This window comes from Pithys albifrons, chromosome 12, assembly GCF_047495875.1.
Source record: "Pithys albifrons albifrons isolate INPA30051 chromosome 12, PitAlb_v1, whole genome shotgun sequence".
Taxonomy (NCBI): Eukaryota; Metazoa; Chordata; class Aves; order Passeriformes; family Thamnophilidae; genus Pithys; species Pithys albifrons.
Window position 1 is genome coordinate 17,123,532 of NC_092469.1, and position 20,429 is coordinate 17,143,960.

At 41.1% G+C, this 20,429-nt stretch overlaps 1 protein-coding gene across 1 annotated transcript; it reads right to left on the minus strand.

Annotated features, from left to right (window-relative positions):
- Window positions 1-4,899: 4,899 nt before the first annotated feature.
- Window positions 4,900-20,401, minus strand: CMC2 (C-X9-C motif containing 2). Its single transcript, XM_071567668.1, has 4 exons — window positions 20,354-20,401; window positions 13,427-13,563; window positions 9,070-9,141; window positions 4,900-7,153 (listed from the first exon to the last, which is right to left on the minus strand). The coding sequence occupies exons 2-4, from the start codon at window positions 13,505-13,507 to the stop codon at window positions 7,079-7,081; spliced, it is 228 nt and encodes a 75-aa protein (XP_071423769.1). The 5' UTR covers window positions 13,508-13,563; window positions 20,354-20,401; the 3' UTR covers window positions 4,900-7,078.
- Window positions 20,402-20,429: the final 28 nt, after the last annotated feature.

Sequence of the window (20,429 nt, forward strand, 5' to 3'; positions counted from 1 at the left end):
TATCCAACCTAAACCTCCCCTGGCAGAGCTTGAGCCTGTGCCCCTTTGTCCTGTTGCTGAGTGCCTGGGAGAAGAGACCAACCCCCACCTGGCCAGAACTTCCCTTCAGGTAGTTCTAGACAGTGCTGAGGTCACCTCTGAGCCTCCTCTTCTCCAGGCTAAACAACCCCAGCTCCCTCAGCTCTTCCCCTTCCTTAATAAATCACTCAGGCAAGAATTGCTGAGCGACCTCTGGAACGCTCTCGGCGGTAAGTGGAAGGGAACAGAAGAGCCAAGGAAAGGACACAGCCAGCCCCAGGTTCCCCTGGCCTGCATTTGCCAGGTGTGCCCTACATCTCTGAAGTGCCATTTCTGGTGTAAGGAAACTTCAACTCAGCAGGACCTCAATAACTGGTGATCTGTAGACACAAAAAATGCAAGCCCCATCGAGCTACAAATTAAATTCCCAGTCAACCTATTAAAACAGAGATATTTTCATCTGGGAAAGGTTCTCCCTGCTCAAAGGGAGAATTCCCACTTCCCTTGCAGGTATCTTCACTTTCTGCTTCCCCATACACAACTCCTGTGTGCAGTATCTTTTGGCACATGGCAAGACCTAATGAACAACTACAGGCAACATTACAACATCTCCAGTGAGTACTGGACACTGGAATTGGTTCCTACTTGATGCACCACTCCCTGCAGTATTGATGCAACTTCCTAACAATAGTTTTAATTCAACTGCATCACCCTGAGCACAGCCCCAAGCACAGAAATAGAAGCCATTGAACACAAGCCCAGCACAAAAAATGCAAGGGAGAACGTTTAGCTCTTGTTATAACCAGCTGATTTGAGTTTCCATTTTGAATTCCAAGCAGGTCCAGAGGGAAGTTCCAGGTGTCCTTGCTGCTGCCCCACTTTAGCCCTCACACCATCTACTCTTGGCCATCCTGCAACCAACCAGCAGCAGCACAGCTGCATCACAGTAAGTGCAAACTGCCTTTCTGAAGAAACTTCTAGTATTTACATCTTTTTCGCACAGCAAATGTCTTAACTCCAACCATCTTCTTCTATTTTCCTAGTTAAAATAAACAAACTCTCCTATCACTAAAAACATCTCAAAACCAATTCTCCGCAGCTGTTCCCTCCACGACAGGGAACAACCAACAGGTTTAGGACTGTTTGTTGCCACACACCACACACTTGTACATCCACCTAAATGAAGCCACTGTGGACCAATTATGGAAATTCTGTTATTCCATTTGGACTTACTCATCTGGGGATTTGATTTTTGATTTGTTTTCCTCTGGGGTATTTTGGAAGCACTAGTGGGATGAAGTTTAAATTAAATTGGGACCATCAGCATCCCAAAGACAACTATTCAGCAGCACACATTTAATATTGATTTAATATGATTATGTGGGCTGTTTGTAACCGCAGCTGTCTAACTAATGCCACTTAGATACAAAGTACTTTATATACTCATTACCAAGAATGTTAGAATATGAACCAAACCAAAACACAGCTAAATAATCCACACAAATACCCAGCTCTGAAAGCCACAGGAAAGTTTAAGAATTAATGCTGGAATTTTCAGTGAAGAAAGACAGCTGAGGTGGATTGTTTGGTGAATGGGCACATGTAGTCTAAGTGCTACTGAATAATTACAATACTATAGAATATCCAAAGCAAGTGACAAAAGTTCAACTATGCTACCCAAAATGAGTCACTAACAAAATAAACTACAACAATGTCAGTTGTCTTTAAAAATGGCCTCATATTCCAGAGCCAGCAGGATCAGCCAATATCCTGCTGGAAACTTTGGAAAACAGGAATGCCTGTATTAGGGTACAACAGAGGTGTTTCAAACATACCTGTTACAGCCATAACTCCCAGCTCAGGGGAGTGGAAAATGTGTGGACTTCTCATCCCACCAAACACCTCACCAGGATCATTGGGAATGTCAGTGCTGACCCTTGCTGGGGTTTGTGGCCACACTGGGGCTGTGCCAGGGCCCTGCTCAGGACATGGCCAAGTCCAACCACTTTGCTTATTTCAACAGCACCATTCTGAGCACAGCATCAACTTCATTTAAACAGCTATAGTGGGTGATAAACAAAATAGGGCTGTGCAAGAGAATTTGGTATCAATGGGCGATTGGTACTGCCCCTGGAGTACATGAGGGCAAGGGGGCATCAGTGGGAACTTCTGGCCACGAGGAGCCGCTGAGGGAAGGGCGTGGGTGTCACTTCATGCCCATGTTACCTGAGGCACCGACTGTTGCACCACGACAGCACCAGCACCCTGTTCTGAACAGGGCTGAGGCCATTCCTTGGGCACAGCCCCATTCTTTGGTTACAGTCCCATCCCTCGGGCACAGTCCCATCCCTTCGGCACAGCCCATCCCTCGGGCACAGCCCAGCCCTCGAGTACAGTCCCATCCGTCGGGACGGCCCATCCCTAGGCACGGTGCCCAGGCGGGCGGCCCCACGCGGGTCCCGCCAAGATGGCGGCGCGGCCTGGCCGAGCCCCGCCCGCGGAGGGGCCTCCCGGGGCCAGCGCGGCCGCTGGGCGGCGCTGCGGAGCGCGGGATGCGGGATAGGGGATATGGGGATGCGGGTATGGGGATGCGGGATAGGGGATATGGGGATGCGGGTATGGGGATGCGGGATAGGGGATATGGGGATGCGGGTATGGGGATGCGGGTATGGGGATGCGGGATATGGGGATGCGGAAGGCCGGGCCGGGCCGTGCCCGCCGACGCTGGCAGCGTTCCCGGCTGCCGGGCGGCGGGTGGAGCCGGCGCTGCCGCCGCGCTGATCCCGCCGCGCAGAGCGCTGGCGGCGCCCCCGGAGCGGCCCCGGGAGGCAGCGCCAACCCACCCTGGGCACGGTGAGGTGCGGGGTGTGCTGGCGACAGCTGTGCCAGGGGAGCAGCGCGGAGCAGGAATGAGTGGGTGCCGCACGTGTTTGCCTGCCCGGGCTGTGCTGGCAGGAAAGGTCAAGAACAGTTTTCAGTCAAAGGTTTTGGAATATATAGCCCGCTGATGCCATGCAGACAGAGCGCGGCCTCTGTATCCCGTGCTCGCAGCGCCTAATGAGTGCTGGGGATGGCACGGCCATAGCAGCGTTCCCACCCCTGAGCGACACATCCATGTGCCTGAAGGCATTCGACGCTTTTGCCAAGCCAAAACAAATCTGGTTCTGAATGGCTGATGTCTGTACTGGGATGAGTTCTGTAAAGCCATTGAGTAGCATCCTTCCAGATAATCAATGTCCCTTGGTTATCTGGAAGATTCTTCTGCTCAGTTACCTTTTTGAAATGTAGCTGGTTTTATCTAGAGGCCTGCATTAGTCTCACTGCTTAACACAATAGTTCCATATCAAAGTTCCCAGCCTTTAAAATGTCACCAAATAGTTCAAAAGAGTAATTTAAAGCATAGTGGTTAATAAGAACCATTCTTAGGCTGAAGATATATTTTGTTCCCATTGATAAATGCTTTTGCTACACAGCAGTTTAAGTAGGTTTGGGGAACCCAATGTGAATTTAGTATTCACGTAAAAGTTTTTATTAGCAGAACTTCACATACCTCAATGCAAGTTCTGTTGATGAGCAGCCTGGTTACGACTGAGCCTGTAAAATAATCTAAAGGGACCAAGATTTGCTGATACTCTATGTTAGTCAATATTAATAAAACTGAATGTGTAGCTTAAGTTACAGCTCTAAAATCCATTCTGTCCTCCACACAGAGAATCCAGTTTCCTTCACAAGTGTTAATTACTCATTTTTAACTCAACTACCAGATTCTGGTATCATAGTTTTCTTGTTATTCATGTCCTTTTAGGTATTCCTCAGAAATGTGTTTTCATTTATATAAGAAGGATTTTGTATTAGATGTTATGCATTCTTTTAAAGCACAGGCAGTGCCCAATGAAGAAATGCCTGACTGTTGAATGTGGTGTGGAGCTTCAGCAAAGAGCATAACACATCAGAAATATTCATTACAGCCATTCTCAGTTAGGGGAGGAATAACTAACTTCCCATCTACATATTTTAGAAACAGTTATTCATATTAATCATTCCTGTGGAGTGTGCACCAAGACTGCATTTCTTATGGGGTCTTTTTGAGTACACTCTGATATTCTGGAAGTTATGCATACCCATAAAATTCACAAGCAGCTCATCCCTGTGTTGGTGAACAAATTCCCAACTGTTTGAATAGCCAGTGTATCAGCTGGGAATCGGATGGGGAAAAGGAAGTGACTAGGCAGGACTCCAGTCCTTGCTCAAATTGTACACCCAGATCAACTGAATAACTCAGGCTTTACTGCAAGGTCTAGAAACTACATAGTCTTTATCTGCAACAAAGGATGTAATTCCTCGAGAGTGTTACCAGCTACAGTGGAACAGGGAAAGACAAACAGTACAGTCATAATATATTAACACTCAGCATTGCAGCTTAACAGTAGCACCAAGTTCAAGTGCTGTTGTATGAAGAACAGCACAGCAAGAACTAGCCCTACTGTTCTTACACTGTGTGCTGTTATTCAGCAGAGTATCTTTCCTTCTATTAGAAAATAAATTTTTAAAAAATTTAAAAAAAGGAAAACAAGATGTCATCATTTAGGTTTCCAGCAAGAGAAAGTACATTATCAATAGTGTTACCAGGTGTTTCTGGTACAGGGAGGGATTTTGCAGGACAGTTGTCACTCCCTTCCTCTGTACTCCTCCTGCCCAAGTATCCCAGACTTTTGTGGTGCTTCAGTATGGAAAATCCTCACTGCTATGGCCAGGTCTGTATTAGAGCTAAATGACATCAAATTTCTTCTTTTCTTCTATCTCGAACATGCTCTTTTCAAAAAGAACAATGGCGGAAATGATCCTATAGACAAATGATGTTACAATAAAGTGTCTTCAAAGTCTTTATACATAAGTTTTATTTCACCCAAGACATCCCACACTCACCACTCAGCTCACTTTAGGAACAAAAAAACCCCACAATTACCACTGCACCTTTCATCTCAAGTATTATTACCCCAGTGCTTCTCAGCTTCAAGATCAAATTAGCAACATAAACTCTCTCAAACCAAAAGAACAAAACTCACAGCAATCAATGGGCACTCTCATCTCACACTACTAGTGGGCAATTAGCAAAGAGAAACAGAAGGATGAACAAGATCAGACTTTCAGTGGCTAAACAAAGCTTATCTGTAAAATAGAATTACTGCTAAATGTAGTTCAGATTATCAATAGAAATTGTGTGTTCCATTTGGTCTTTCATTCACTAAGCACACTGATCTTTGAAAACATGATTCTGACTAATGAGCTGTGTTAAGTGGCTCTTGGATTTTTGTTTTGTTGCCGTGTGAAAGATCGGTCAGTCGCTGATGAAAGAAACAAAAGCTTCAGTGCTTCTGCAGTCAGTTATCAGCTTCTCAACCTAATCTCTAGAACAATTCTCAATTTATTTATTTACTTAAAGACTACAAATCCTATTTAAGAGCTTGCCTGAAGTAAATTGTGTCATCTCAAATGGAAGCAGCATGGATGCAGAGCTCCTAGATAGGGGAGTTCACCAGAAAGTACTCTTTGAAAATACTCTGAAAAATACCAATAAAGGCTGCACCACTTCCAACCATTCAAGTATCAATTCAAACAATGCATCATTTACTTGTTCTAAGAATGCAGACAGCATGTCAAGATGCAGAAACAATTGATTCAGGTTTTCTTGGAACTTTCACTGAAAACATTTGTGGTTAACTTTTACCAGTTTAACTGGGACCATCCAGGTTGAAAATAAGTAAAATTACTCCACTTAAAAAATAGATCACAAAATACAATTTTCTTCAAAAAACAGGGGCATATACCAATTTCAAGACTGAGTATCAACAATGGTTCTTAGAACAAACCTTACAGTTCACTGTAGAATAGGCACCCCTTTTTTCAAAAGGTTTCAAGACACTTTGTATATTTGGCTGAATAAAATTAATTTTTTTAAAAGTCTTTTGTTGCTTGGCAGAACAAGAGGCATTATTAAAAGTAAGGTGTATCCAGCAGACACACAGAGAAGCAGCTCCATCACAGGACAAACCAGTGTATGCTTGGATATCAAATCTTCTGAATTCAGAGACTTGTTGAGGACTCTGCAGTCTGATGGCAAGTAAACAGCTCTTACAGGCTAACAATGCAACTTGGTAAGACAATCCGAGTTGTCCTGCCCAAATGAAAGGCAAGTTACACTTCCTTTCACTTCAGTGTCAGCTTTTCTTCAACTGCAATAGTCATAACGTCACCTTTGTAGCAGAGAATATGGAAGAGCTATTTAGCTTGTATTTCTGGCAGTGCTCCTCTTCAAAAATCACTCAGCACACATTGACTGTACTCAACAAAAATGAAGGCGAAGCTTTGTAAATCCCTGGAAATGTTCCACTCTGAATCTCTAAAGCCGCTTGCTTTGGGTATGATGAACAAATTGTCTTACAACAGTCTACACTGCACATGCAGTTGGCAGGGAGGATTTTTAATCTCCTCAGCTGAAGTCAGTAGTTTCATCCTTTTAGCTCCAATAAAAATACTAGAACTTCAATTATTCCTTGATAGGCAATTTCCAATTTCAAGCCACATCTGTTTAAAATGTCTTTTTCCTAATCCATTTAAGAACTGTTATCACAACACTACAAAGAGTGATGGAAAAAGTCATTCAGTGGTTTGCAATGAAAAATAAAAAAAAAAACAAACAACAAACCCAAAACCCCAAGATATGAAAGAGAAACTGCTAAACACAAGGAAATAAATGCAATTCAGCACCAAGTGGGGAACACAGTGGCCTCAAATACACAGCAGTCCACATAGACTGATTCCTTGTTACTTAATAATCATAAAACTATGCCAGAACAAAGACTTGCCACAATAGTTTTCTTTTAGAGGTCAAAAATTATGTTGTCAGTGATGTATTGTATTTATTTTTTTCCACATTGTTTGCCTTGCTGGGAATGAGTGTGCAAACCACAGACTGGGCACTGGTGATGGAACAGAAGCATTCTGTGAACTTGCAGGTGAATGTCCCCATGGAGCTGCAGCTGTCCAGCTCCAGTCCTGCTCACTGCTCTGGGTTTCTGTGAGCATTAATGATCCTCTGTCGTTTCACCCGGTTCATGGCTCTGTTTGCTTCATACTGGAAGGCAGATAAGGAAATTAATAGATGAGCTGTTATCATTAAACAGATATGTCAAATTTAAAAGTGTAGAGAGTGTTTATTACCCAGGAACAGAAACAGTATATTTGAATGATGCATTAGAAATACATCTTGTTAATAACTACATATAGGCTCATTTTACTTTGAAATTAACATTTATACCATTAAAACACATGCTTCGAACTTTGTGGTTATTAAGCTAAAGAGTATTAGAACACTAATGAAGAAGATTCAATTAATCTTAAGAAGGAACTTAATTATACGGTGATCTTATGTATGACACTTCACACGTGGACTGGGCAAGAAGTTGCACTGGTGCTACTCCAGAGCACAGGTCAGGCTCTTTTCCTTTTAAAATACTGATTAATGTGTGTCTGCCTTCTGAAACATGGATTTGTCATCACAGACTTAGTCTACTTTTGATCCTGGACATTAATTATACGCACTGATGAAGAGTATACCGAGATGAAAGGAACAAAGGCTAATTTGGGTTCGATGAGGGAAAGGCATTCAGGATTTTTTTAATGGTTTAAACAAGAAACACAACTGAGAGAGGACTCCAGGATTCCGTTTTAAATGTAAAATGGAATCAAGAAAGCTTTCACAGTTTAGAGATATGTGTAAGAACACCAAGCTTTCAAGTCTGCCCCAGCACTAACAGAAGCTTGAAGAGCCTTTCTTTCATTGCAAACAAAAAGGAAACATTTTCATGGCTAAAAGAAATGAAAAATTAAAAGTCAACACATGATTTGATATATATTTTATGAGAAGCAGATTATTCTTGTCCTTAAGTTAGAGCATATATTTGCTCAATTTTTTAATAACTGGTATCAAGAATAAAACCCCAAGTAACCCACAAATACCCAGTTCTCTATATAATGTAATAAACTACTAAGGAAATTGATTTTGGAAAGGATTTGCAGTTTTTCATCCATTATACTGATTGGTCTATAACTGAAATAATGACCTGAAACATTACTTAACATTTACAAAATGCTTAACTTTTTCCCATGCCAATATTTAATTTTTCAATAACCTATCCATGTTTTTATGTAGAATGGGAACAATGGATCTTTAAAAGCTACATCTGCAGCTATTCAATACTTGTGAACAGCCTTTCAGGGGCTTCCTAGTAATGGAATATCAATGCAGCCACATTTTAAGAAGGCAGACAAATATACTCATCAAGAACCCTCTTAATATAAAGGCTTCAATGGAAGAAAAATAAGATTAATAAAATTACATGGAAAGAAACTTTTTACCATTGTGAATTTATGTCAAAATTAGAAAGTGCCATTTCAAGTTAAAAGGTGTGTGAAAAGTTCATTTCTGCATTGTCATGTAGGCACGACAACCATGAACACAAAGACCAGTTGACACTTTTCTGAAAATGTGCCCATTAAGACAGTTAATCCACTTAAACTCCTGGAGTCTTCATTCCCTCCCCTCTGCAGATGTAGTACAGCAATAGTTTAATTCAGAGCCTAATTCAGCAACTCATTAAGTAGTTTCAGTCAGTACACGTGTCTTCAATTGTGTTACTCATGCAGAAGTGACCATTACTGCTTTATATCCTACTCTGTGCAAATACCACCACTAAAAAAAAAATAAGAAAAAAGCCAGAAGCAATCTGTGAAGTGGCAGTTCCTATCTGCAGTATTTGTTTGGTTAAAACATGTGTTTGCCTATTTTTGTGTATCAAAAAATACACCACGCCATTTGTTAAAGCCAGATTTTACTTGACAAATGTATCCAAAAAAAAGTTTAAATTTGGTCTCAAATGCCCACACCAGAATGTGCTTCCTTTTATTGATTTGTGCTACTTAGTAAGAAGCAAGCCCAGTTCCACCCCAGGTTTTGTGAAGCATTTAACTCGCCGTGTATTTGTTCCTTACCTCTTTTCTCAAGCACTTGCGCATCTCCCGGTCAATATCGTTGCAATGGCCAAAAAATTTCAAAATGTTGTGCTGATGAGTTAGGGAGAAAAAAAAAAGAAATTTACAATTCAAAGGTTTCTTCCTATGAAGCTCTTGATTTCTCACAATTCATTTGCATTTTTCAATATATCCTGGTTTTCTTTTTCTTTCCTTTTTTGGTGAAAAGTACTGTTTGGTAACTTTTTTCCTGAGTAGCCAGAAGGTAAGAGCTACTCCTGAACCTCACCTGAGTCACCCCCACCTTGCTGGAGTTGAAAGTACACCTGAAAGTTGAAGGTGCTCACCATGTTATACAACCAGACTAAAGAAGGACACCGAAGCTGAAGCTATTAAGTCTAAATGTAGAACATACATTTTATTGATCTACCAGTCACTCTTAAAACTCTCACTCACATTAGCTTGAATAATGTACAGAACAGAAATATTCTGAACTTCCCATTGCGACAGAGTGGCAATGTCTTCCCTAGTTTAGTTGTTATTATTTCTTCATGAGGCAGGGAGTCAAAGGACTCACTGCTCCATCATCCCAACCACATGAACAATGTGCTGTTGTTCCAGAAGGTGCAGACATTGGGCTTATTTGACTGAAACTTCAGAATCAGGATAAAAAATGGGAGGTTAAATTTCTCCAGATCTGAAGATTAATAAGTAAGACGCAATTGCCATATTTATGACACAGCTCAACTGTGGGCCTTATGTCTATTTAAATGTTCCTTAGTTTCTGAAAAACTGCAAGCCTTGTCTTGATGGGCATTCCCAGCAAACCTGATGATATTCACCATAAAAATCTGTTCTCTTATGAAGGATTTCCTGAGGCAATTCCATACTATCAGCCATCAAATCTCTCTCAAATTCCTGCTTCCAGGACTGCTTTTTCACAGGAACACTTCCTGCCATGCCACAGAACCCCACGGTGGGATCTGGCAGCACAGCACCCAAGTGGGTTAGAAGATGTGAAGGAGTGGAGGTTTTAGTAGGTTTTTGCAGCTACACAATCAATGCAGACAACCAGGCCAATCTTGTACACAACTAGTGAATTAAAAAAAGATCATGAAATACAAACCAGATGAGAATGAAGTCACTCTTGTATTTCATAGGGAACCCTACATGCATTTCCATAGCTAAGGAGCAGCTGGGTGGATTTAGAAAAGTGATACAGGAACAGTATCAGTAATTCAAACAGTGGACAAGATTTCAGCCAGTAGAACATGACTGGGAGTAGGAGTGGGTTAATAAAGATTATGACAAACACTTAACTATAGCAGTGCTATAATTAGCTGGTTTACACCTCTCTGCTTTATAAAGGGCATCAGGTGACTCTGAAGCAGTTGTGTGAAATAAATGGTCACTTCACTGCACCCTGATCTGGCTGTTACAACGTTTTAATTTTGGCTAATACAGATTTAATCTTGTATTCCACTCTCATACCTGCATATTAAATCTCAAGGTGAATGCTCACATTTCAAGCCAACTCCACTCTGACTATGCATACAGCAGTTTAATCTATGTTTATTTAGCCAGATTCCTAAAATGTCAACTTCTTGGCTCAGATTATGAGGAAAAAAAGAAGAGTTTCTCAAAAATAGTTATTACACCTATTACAGTGATACAATTGCAAGACAATATGCATTTCTTTCAGCTGCCACTTATTAAAATTACTCTGCTTAAAGCACATACTTGGCACCAGAGTGGAGTTATTAAAAAATCAAAATAGTGACATCAAATAGGAATCCCATTAACCTCTCCTCACTAGATGCAAAACTTGATATACAGAGCAGGTTCTAGATTAGAAATAAAGTAAATCAAATTGATTGTTGTTAAAACACATACACAGGACATCCAATTAAAAAATAATGCTTTTCAGCCCTCAGAAATACTAATTTAAATTGCAGATGAAGGTTCTTAGGACATTTTGGCATTATAAGAAAACAGCAAGTAGTCACCGATAACTCATTAAGATCACTGAGTTCAGATTTCACTGACTTCAATTGAAAAAGAATATTTCAGTACATTCCCCTTGAATTTCAGATGAAAAAGTATTGCTTCCTTTCAACTGAGTGTGAAAGAAGCCATCCTCACCCTTCCTGCTCTGAGACTGCCAGCACAAATACCCTCTTACAGCTGAGCACAAGGCTGACAAAAGTAATTCTTCTTCATGTAAAGATCAACTTCAAACAAAACCAGAATATAATCTTGTGCATGACTATTATTGCTGCTCCTGGTCCCTTCATAAATCAAATTGGCAATAGATTCTTTTGAATCACTTGCTGCCATGGAATTCAAGTGCACCTATTAGTTCTGTTCTCAAGGCAGTCTAATAAGATACATCATACAACAAGCCCATGATACTTGTAACTTGACATTCATTTAAAGCAAAAAAACCCCAAACCCCGAACAAAAAACCAGTCAAGCATTTCTCTTCAAGTAGTGAATCAATAGTGCTGCATTCCCAGTCAAAGCACAGAAAGCCCAACTCAGTATGTACAAAAAGCAGGACAAATCTGGATGTGTTTTCTTTCCTGATTGGCCTTTTCACAATTATGAAAAAATAATTCAAACATTTTAATTTTATATTGCCTATATATTGCCTGTTGTCCTCTCAACTGATAGTGATTTTATTTGGTAATCCTTTTTATCCTTTAGCAGTTAATATACAGGAAGAGTCTTCTCTCTGAATTTCAGCTACTGAACACTTTTAACTACATTACAGCATTCAAGCTCTTACAAAAAAAAATCAACTAAAAAAGGAAAAAAAGAAAGTCTCTACAATCTCTCAAATCACCTGAAGCATTTTTAGACAAATCAAAATTTTTTTAACTCAGAAAAAAAGCATAACTCCTACGTTTAATACAACTTTTAGTCTTAAAGCTTGGAGATGTTCTGTACAGGAGCATACGGGCATTGGAAGTACCACCTATGAGATGGAATCAGCAGATTCCAGTGTACTTATGGGTCAGGATTCATTGTTGTAATTTAGAAATCATAACAAAGTGTGGTACTGGAAAGGGGCTTTAATCTGTATCTTCAGCTATTTTAAAATCTTGCAAAACTGTTATGCCTCTCTCACATAAAATCTCTTTTGTGTATTATCAGCCTTGGTTTTCTTTCTGTAATGACTTTTGAAAAGAAAAAAAATTACAATTCTGCTCAAAACAGTAAACCCAACATATGTGTTGTTGTAGAATTTATGGGTAACTGTATTGAAAATTATCAACATCATATGGAACATGGAGGTGCAAATATTTTAGATTGCATGTAATGATTGGCATAAATCAGTTTTCACATTCATAGCCAACATTTAAATATATTTTTGTCTCAGTAGAAACTATGAAATTTAACTTTTTTATGCACTAATACAAGGTATATGTTCAGAACATCTTATTTAGAGCATACTGGGAAAATAATCAACAACATTGCAATGATGCTGCAGAAAGCTTCAGTGCTGGGGACGAGTTTTCTACATCCAGATATTTATACACAGCAAAGTTTTATAAAAAGGCTTTTAAACGAATGAGATGAAGATTCCATCATCTTGAAGCAATGAAGAGCCTTGGAGGCTGGAACACAGGGTAGCATTTCACATCCCTGGGTAGGTGCCTATTGAGATGGAAGTCAAACAGTAGTTCACAATTATCTCTCCAGGCACGTGGCACGTTGGGATCCCCATCAACATCTGCTTCAAACTGACTGAAACATCCACCCCATGGACGGCTGGAACAGTCTGTGATTCTGTGAATATGGAAATGCCACGAGCACACAAAAAAAGAGGGCATTTTATGTGCTTTTATTATTGGTTTTTGAGGGGCACACAGTACTAAAAGGTGCAGAAGGGGGCACGGGCTCAAGCTCTGCCAGGGGAAATTTAAGTTGGAGATCAGAAAAAAATTCTTTGCAGAGAGAGTGCTCAGGCATTGGAATGGGCTGCCCAGAGAGGGGGTGGATTCCCCATCCCTGGAGGTTTTTAAACTGAGATTGGCCGTGGCACTGAGGGACTGGAGTTGGACCAACGGTTGGACTTGATGATCTTGGAGGTCTTTTCCAACACAATCCATTCTATGATTTCAGTCCTTAAAATAGGTCCTTATTTATCTGTAGCACAGGAAATTTCAAGGTATGTTGTTTCCTAAAGAAATTCCTGGCAAGATTTTACACACAGACATCAGATACCTCTTCAGTGAAAACACACCAGCTACATTTCATGGCTGTTCTGCCTAGAGGAGGGTTTTCTCCTTATGATCATATAATATTCTCACTAATTTATCCGACACTCATTTCCCCAACCCACCCACTCTTTTCTCTGCTGAACACTCCTTACCTCCTTGTGACACTTCTTGAGCAGACTGATCATTAGGTTACACTCTTCAGTGTGCAGATGAGGAGACAGGTCTGGATGCATCTTTACTTAGGGATGATTTCAGTAGCACAAGGACAAGAATCTGAGAAAATTTCCACCTGCCAACATTAAAATATGAATGTATAACTAGAAAGCTTGATTTTAAAATATGAACATATAACTAGAAAGCTTGATTTAACACATATTTTCAGTGTTATTTTAACAAAAATATTTTAGATAAAAATGCAGCTTAATATATGTAATATGTATTACACAGTTAAAGTTATAAACCCCAGTATTTGTCTGATCTTCTACACAGCCCAAACGTTAAGAGCCAACTAGAAGTTGATAATCTTGGCTATCATGGACATAAGCACCCAGTTGGGATTTTCATTTTCAGGCACCCTTCAGCAGCATTAATCTTTCTTGAACTGCACATTATCTTTTCACTTTCCTACTTCAATTTTCTGCTTTCTCACTTTAAGAAAGTGAAGTGTACGTGATTTTCTTTCTACTTCTACACAGATGAAGTAGAACAGGAAGCACAATGCTATTTCATTACAGCACTCTGAGAAGTGGCATCTTTTTTAGTTATCTACACACTTTTTTAGAAGTCCTAATCCAAACACTGGTGATGCTTTGAAAACTGGTACTTAATCACTTCAAGAAAACAGTAATGATTTTTTTTATTATTATGTACAATTGGAATGTCCCTGCTTGCAGCTCCATGTTGTTGCCTCTTGCTCTTTCACTGCACTCCTCTGAAAGGCAACTGGATTTGGCTCCTACATGAATCCCCTCCCTCACAGTGGAAGCAGCTTTAGGTTTCTCTTGTCTTCTCTCTGAACACGAAAGCAGCCTCGCTCCCTGACCCTTGTCCCAAACATCATCAGCTGTTCCACACTCCTGACCCTCTTAGTTTCCCTGCTGCTGGACTCATTTTTATCATCTCTGTTACTGTGGAACCCAAAGAGAACACAGGATTTCAGAGGTGCCCTCAAGACTGTCAAGAAGAGGGGAATAACAACAACTTCACCTGACATGACAGCAATTATAGAATCATAGAATGGATTGGGTTGGAAAAGACCTCTGAGATCACCAAGTCCAACCCTTGGTCCAACTCCAGTCCCTTTACCAGATCATGGCACTCAGTGCCACGGCCAAGCTCAGTTTAAAAACCTCCAGGGATGGGGAATCCACCCCCTCTCTGGGCAGCCCATTCCAATGCCTGAGCACTCTCTCTGGAAAGAATTTTTTCTGATATCCAATGCTTCTACCCCAGCCCAGTGAGCCACTGGCCTTGGCTCTGAAAGGCTGCACTGCTAAATCAGGTTTTACCTTCATGTCAACCAGGAACCCCCAGGTCCTTTCCTGCAGGATTCTGTGGGGTGGGAGCAAACTTCATTCTAGAAATAAAATTTTACAATACCTCCCATTCAGAAAATAATTCTCCCCAGAAGTAATTTTAAAGGGAGTTTTGTTGAAAAGGATGAAAGCCTCATATGGTAACGGCTGAAATCAAGGGACACCTTTGTTATGGAGAATCACTGCAGCAGGGAGGGGAGGAAGAAAGTCTAGTTCATACCAGGCAAAATTCCACCTGTATGGCCCATATTGCCACTGAATTGAAGAGATGCCTTTTTGTTTGTTTGTTTCCTTTGTATTTTGTCATTCCATCTTCTCCGAAAAAGATCACAGCTGCCACCACTGTCCTAAAACTCCAGCTAAACAGGCCAGACAAATAGGAACAGCCAGTGGTCAGATTTTACAACTGCAAAATCCCAAAGTTCAGCTGCAGTGCTGGCAGCCACAATCCACTCTGCTATTCCCAGGATGCTCAAGGAATATATTCAGCTTGAAGAGGTACATACACTTATGTACCCAGCATTTCTCATCATGTGTTCAGCTTAACAACAGTCAGATTCCCACATGTGAACTAAATTTTAATATTCCAAAACATTTAAAAGCCTCTTGAGAACAATGAGAATATGTTCCACATAGTGTTGCAAACGAATGTAGTGATTTCTTCCAAAAATCTTCCCCCACACTATCTGGAAGTCTAGTATTACACCACACTTAGCACAGAAGTTGTTGGAAACCATACAAGTTGCTTAAGCATTCTGTCCAACAAATTAACAAATGAACCTTTAGAGATATGACAGCAGGAGCACGACTGTAACAGCAAAGTGATTAAGAACCCTGCTGTGTTATTGCCACCAGCTTTTGATTGCATGCCACACAAAGTCAATATGTTTTAAATTTATCAGCAGAGTTTGTTGATAGCACTGGAGTTGGTGCTCCCTTGGGAGCGTGACCTGCTCAGTGGCTCTGCATTACTTTAACATGTGTGAACCCAGAGGATTATTAAAGCTCTTCATCATTCAGGCTCCTCCTGTGCCTCCTGAAACTGCCATCCAAGGTGGATGTCTAGGAAGGAGAAACAACACCGATGTCCCAGAGAAACAGGGAATGTGCCCATCAGCACAGGGCAGAAAGTCAAACAGAGCACTTCAAGGAACGAGTCATCGTTGCTAAACAGTAATCACTGCCATCGTTTACAGAATTATTCTCAGATCGTGGATGATCAATGACACAAAGGTAAAACCCTTGCAACAACTCAAAGGCGTTTCCAAAGGCACCTCTTGCAGGACAGAGGCTGCAAATGCGACGTCCCAACTGTCACACCAGTTCATAGATCAGCATTACTGAAATTTTCCAATAACATTCAATATTAGACTCTTTTGAGTTCAATTACCACATATGGCACTCAGTTCATGGAGGCCACAATGCCAGGGAGTAACAAAACACACTGTGGTGCTCAAGGAAGCCTTTCCTGGAGCCTTTAAGAACTTCTGAAACTGTAACAGAGCAGTGTTATCAATGCACAATAATAAACTGATGTTTAGGAAAGTCACTGATCTGTAAATTATCAGAGAAGGCTCAAATCCTTTTGCTGGAGAACAACTCTGACACACCAAGGAGTTTCAAGAGAAACAACACCATGTATGAGGCAAGGACAGGATAAGCTACTGGTTTCCTTAGTTTCTTTTTAATAATGTTGTAACAAAAAATAAGAATCACAAGTTGCTCTCTTCCCAGAATTTATGTCCAAATGGACAGAATTTTAGATAAGTGGTCACTCATAAAGAATACTGGGAAAACAAAAAAATCACAGGAAAAAAATAGGAATAAGCAACATAAATTGCTCTGAGAAAACTACTACCAGCAATGGTGGATTGAAAACAACCAAGGTAAATATGCAGTTGCTGTAGAAGAAATACCAGCAGTGAAGTAGAAGAACAATATCAAGAAGCTACAGGAATTGCTCCAGGAGAACAAAGGACTGCAGAATGCCAAGGAAATATTAATTCCTGAAGGGAATATCTGGAGAGAAGTATTGAGATGATCTCCTTACATAATAGCACTGACACTTTTCACTGGGATGCACAGAAATGCTCTGCCCTTTAATGTGTTGGACATAAGATTTCAAATTCAGTGGAGTTTTTTATTCCTTGTTAAAAATTGTACCACGTTTGTATTTAAATTATTTTGTTAAAATACCTTAAAAATGCAAATTCCTATAAACTGTTGGTCTCTGAAGGTAGAAGACAGACAGGGATAATAACAATAATTGAGCTTTCAACTTGCTCAGCCAGTTTCAAATTCTATGCTATTCTTCAGGGGCAAAAATAATTAAGAAAATGCCTGATTCCATTATATTCTGTTTGGTTTCTCTTACAGTAGGAAAAATAGAGGATTTTCCAGCTTAATAGTTTCCAACATAAACCACATTATTTCTAAAAAATCAAAAGCCTAAACTTAGAAATTCTCTGACAATGATATTGAATTTCCAATACTAATATTTTTGTTTTGAAATGTAATGAGATAATTCCTTGCATAAATAATCCTGAACAGTAAGAATATCCAATTGCTAAAGATTTCCTAATAGGAATCAACATATAAATTATCAAGAAGTGACACTCCTCCCTAATCTAGAAGTTGATCTTACACATGTTCAATGCATTAAATATTTAATACTGATGTGCAAAAGGAAGCTACACTTGTAACAGAATTCAGATAAAACCAAAGACACCCAACAAGTGGGCAGAAACCAAAGGCTGTCCCAAAAGAGCAGGCAAGAACACGGCAGGCTTTGCATCCACACTCCTGTTGGACACCAAAATTTGGGATAAAGTGCTCACTCCTCTCCACATGCCACTTTCTCCTCCTGACCTCCTCATGGCAAAAGGGCCCAGCTGTGTGAAGAAAGAAGGGGTTTGGTACGTTGCCACTTGTTCCCCAAAGGAATGATGAGCTCAGCATGCCAGGAATCCAGGGAAGGTCCTTTCTTTTCTCGGAATTTCCCATAAATGTGAACTAACCAGTTCCCTGATGCAGAAGGAAAACTAAATTATGTTGCTTTAGTCTTGCTGATTAGCCCAATACTTAATATTTCCACACTTGAGGACAACAATAAAAAAAAGGTTTAAACCTGGGCATTTGTTTCCATATGAAGCTTTTCCATATTTCACTAAAACATGCTAGAAGACTTCTTCTTAAACCACATTTTGGTTATTTTACCATTTTAAAAGAACACAATAGTAAATTTTTTTAACTTTCTAAAGTCGGTGGCAAAAAACTACCATGAATTCACATATTGCAGAGAAAAATGACTTAAGACAAAACACAAATCCAGCCCCAATGATGAAAAATCGCATCTGAGCCCCTCCATTGCTCATCACTGCGCTCCTTAACCAGACAGGCAGAGCTTTGCTTCCCACAGCGCCACAGAACACAAACATTCGCTGCACACTCAAATAACACCCACCAGGCGGCAGCAGGACCGCCCGAACCACAACAGGGACCCACAGCAGGGAAGGGTGAACAAACCTGTCGTTCCTCTAAGCCACTCTCCATGTTTAACATTTACTTTTGCACTTCATTTCACTGTCTGACTTGAGGAAGACCAAACATTTGGAGTCTCAAATTCTCAGTTACACAGTATTGTTCTTTTTGGCGTTGGAAAAAAATGCTGATAATCCAAACTCTGTTTACTCAAATAATTTTTTGTAAGAGAAGTTTTAGCATAAAAAAAGGATTCAGTTCCACACCTAACAGGTCGGTGTTACTGAAGGTAACAGAACTTCTGCATTCCCAGTGTTCTCTTTCATACACGAAGTATTTTTAGTGACAAGTTTTGAATACTCAGATCAGTCATGCAGTGAAATGAGAACTCACAGTTGTTGCACACAATTCAGAACCCAAGGGAACTCAGAACCAAGGACTTTATTTGTAGCTTTCAATAACATGGTTAACACCTTCCACACCAGGATTCTGAATGTCACTCTCTGCTGCTGTCCTGAATGACTCCAAACTTCCCAACACTTCCAAGATATTTAGAAATCCACTTTAATAAACCAAGCTTAGCTAAGTCTTACAAAAATTAGTTATAACCTCTTGAATTTCAGTGCACTAGTTTTCCAACATTACTCATCAGACTGGGGGAAATAATTTAGGAACATCTATCAAGACTTGTGAATAGCAAGAAAACACAAAAAGGGACAATTAGGTCTAATCTTAAATCTTTTTAATTATGTGGATTGCATTTTCTTTACCTGAATCTAAAAACCAGTATTTTTAAAAAAACTTTGATAAATAAGGTTCATACTGATTTTATTTTTTTACATGACCACTTTCTGCCAACCCTTCAACACCCCTCACAGCAGCAGAATGAGCTCACTTGCTACTTTTACCTCATAAAACTACATCACACCTGATTTCATACGTAGCAAAGCAAGTTAAGAAGGTGTCTGTCCTGATGAATAAAGCAGGTTTGACACCAACTTGAATATCAACCAATTTCTACAGTTTTATTTCTAATATAAATGACTGACTGAAGCACAAGAAGGCATTTTGATTTCCTGTCAATTATTTAAGGTTGTATTCATGCAAAAAACATCAGCACAGTTACAGGACAATTAGTGGATTATTTTTATTACAATATACAGGCAGCACCACTGCACTGTGTAACACTGTATCACAGATTACTGAAGCTCTCTTCCTATTCCTACTATGCCTAGAAGAATATACAGTCAAGAATGACAAGATCCAGCCAGCATAAAACTAAAGCATTATCTGGTGAGAGGTGTCCCTGTTCATGGCAGGGGGTTGGAACGACAAGATCTTTAAGGTCCCTTCCATCACAAACCACTCTATGACTCTATAAAGATGAGGTGCTATCACCCAGATCCTGTTTTACCAGCTGCATCCACCAGGCCAGGCTTCATTTTATCCCTATTTCATCGATTTCCAGACCAGACTTCATTTCATCTCTATTTCATCGATTTCCCAAAGTACACTATAAACCTAGTGCTGCTTGCAGAAATCTCCTGGCTTACTGTAAAACTGCCAGGGAAATAAGGGGGAGCAAGAGGATCACACTTCCCTGCTGGAAAAGGCACGGTCTGACCCCTCAAGCAGCCAGATCCGCTGAGGAAAGGCAGAAAGGAAACACTGTCAGGGAGACCCGGCGGTGTCGGAGGTGCGAAGGGCCGGGCACGGGCTGTGTCACTGGGGAAAGGCCGGGGATCCCCGAACCGGCCCGCGCTGCAGCTCCACGGAGGCCTCCACACAGCGCCGGGACACTCACGGACACAGCTCACGGAGAGCACCGGAGAGCCCCGCGCTGCCCTCGGCGCTGCCCTCCCGGAGCCTCCGTGGGCCCTGCAGGAAGATGCGCCGTCAGCTGAGGGTCCCACAGCCCGGCCCCGCGCTCGGCTCAGCACGGACCCCCAAGGCCAGGCGGTGGGGACGGGCGAACACGACGGTAGGAGCGGGGTGGCCATTCCCCACATACACACACGTTCTTTGCCCTCAGGGTCCCTCTCCCCGCGGCCGCCCCTCACTCACCGCGGCGCGGGCCGGAAGTGCCGAGGCGGGGCGGGCGCTGGGGCGGGGCGGGGCGGGGGCGGACAGCGCTGTGATT

Coding starts and splice junctions, on each gene's coding strand:
- CMC2 (XM_071567668.1), bottom strand. CDS start 13,507: ATGCATCCAGACCTGTCTCCTCATCTGCACACTGAAGAGTGTAACCTA. Junction 9,142..13,426: donor TCAAGAAGTGTCACAAGGAG/GTAAGGAGTGTT, acceptor CTAACTCATCAG/CACAACATTTTGAAATTTTT. Junction 7,154..9,069: donor GCAAGTGCTTGAGAAAAGAG/GTAAGGAACAAA, acceptor TCTGCCTTCCAG/TATGAAGCAAACAGAGCCAT.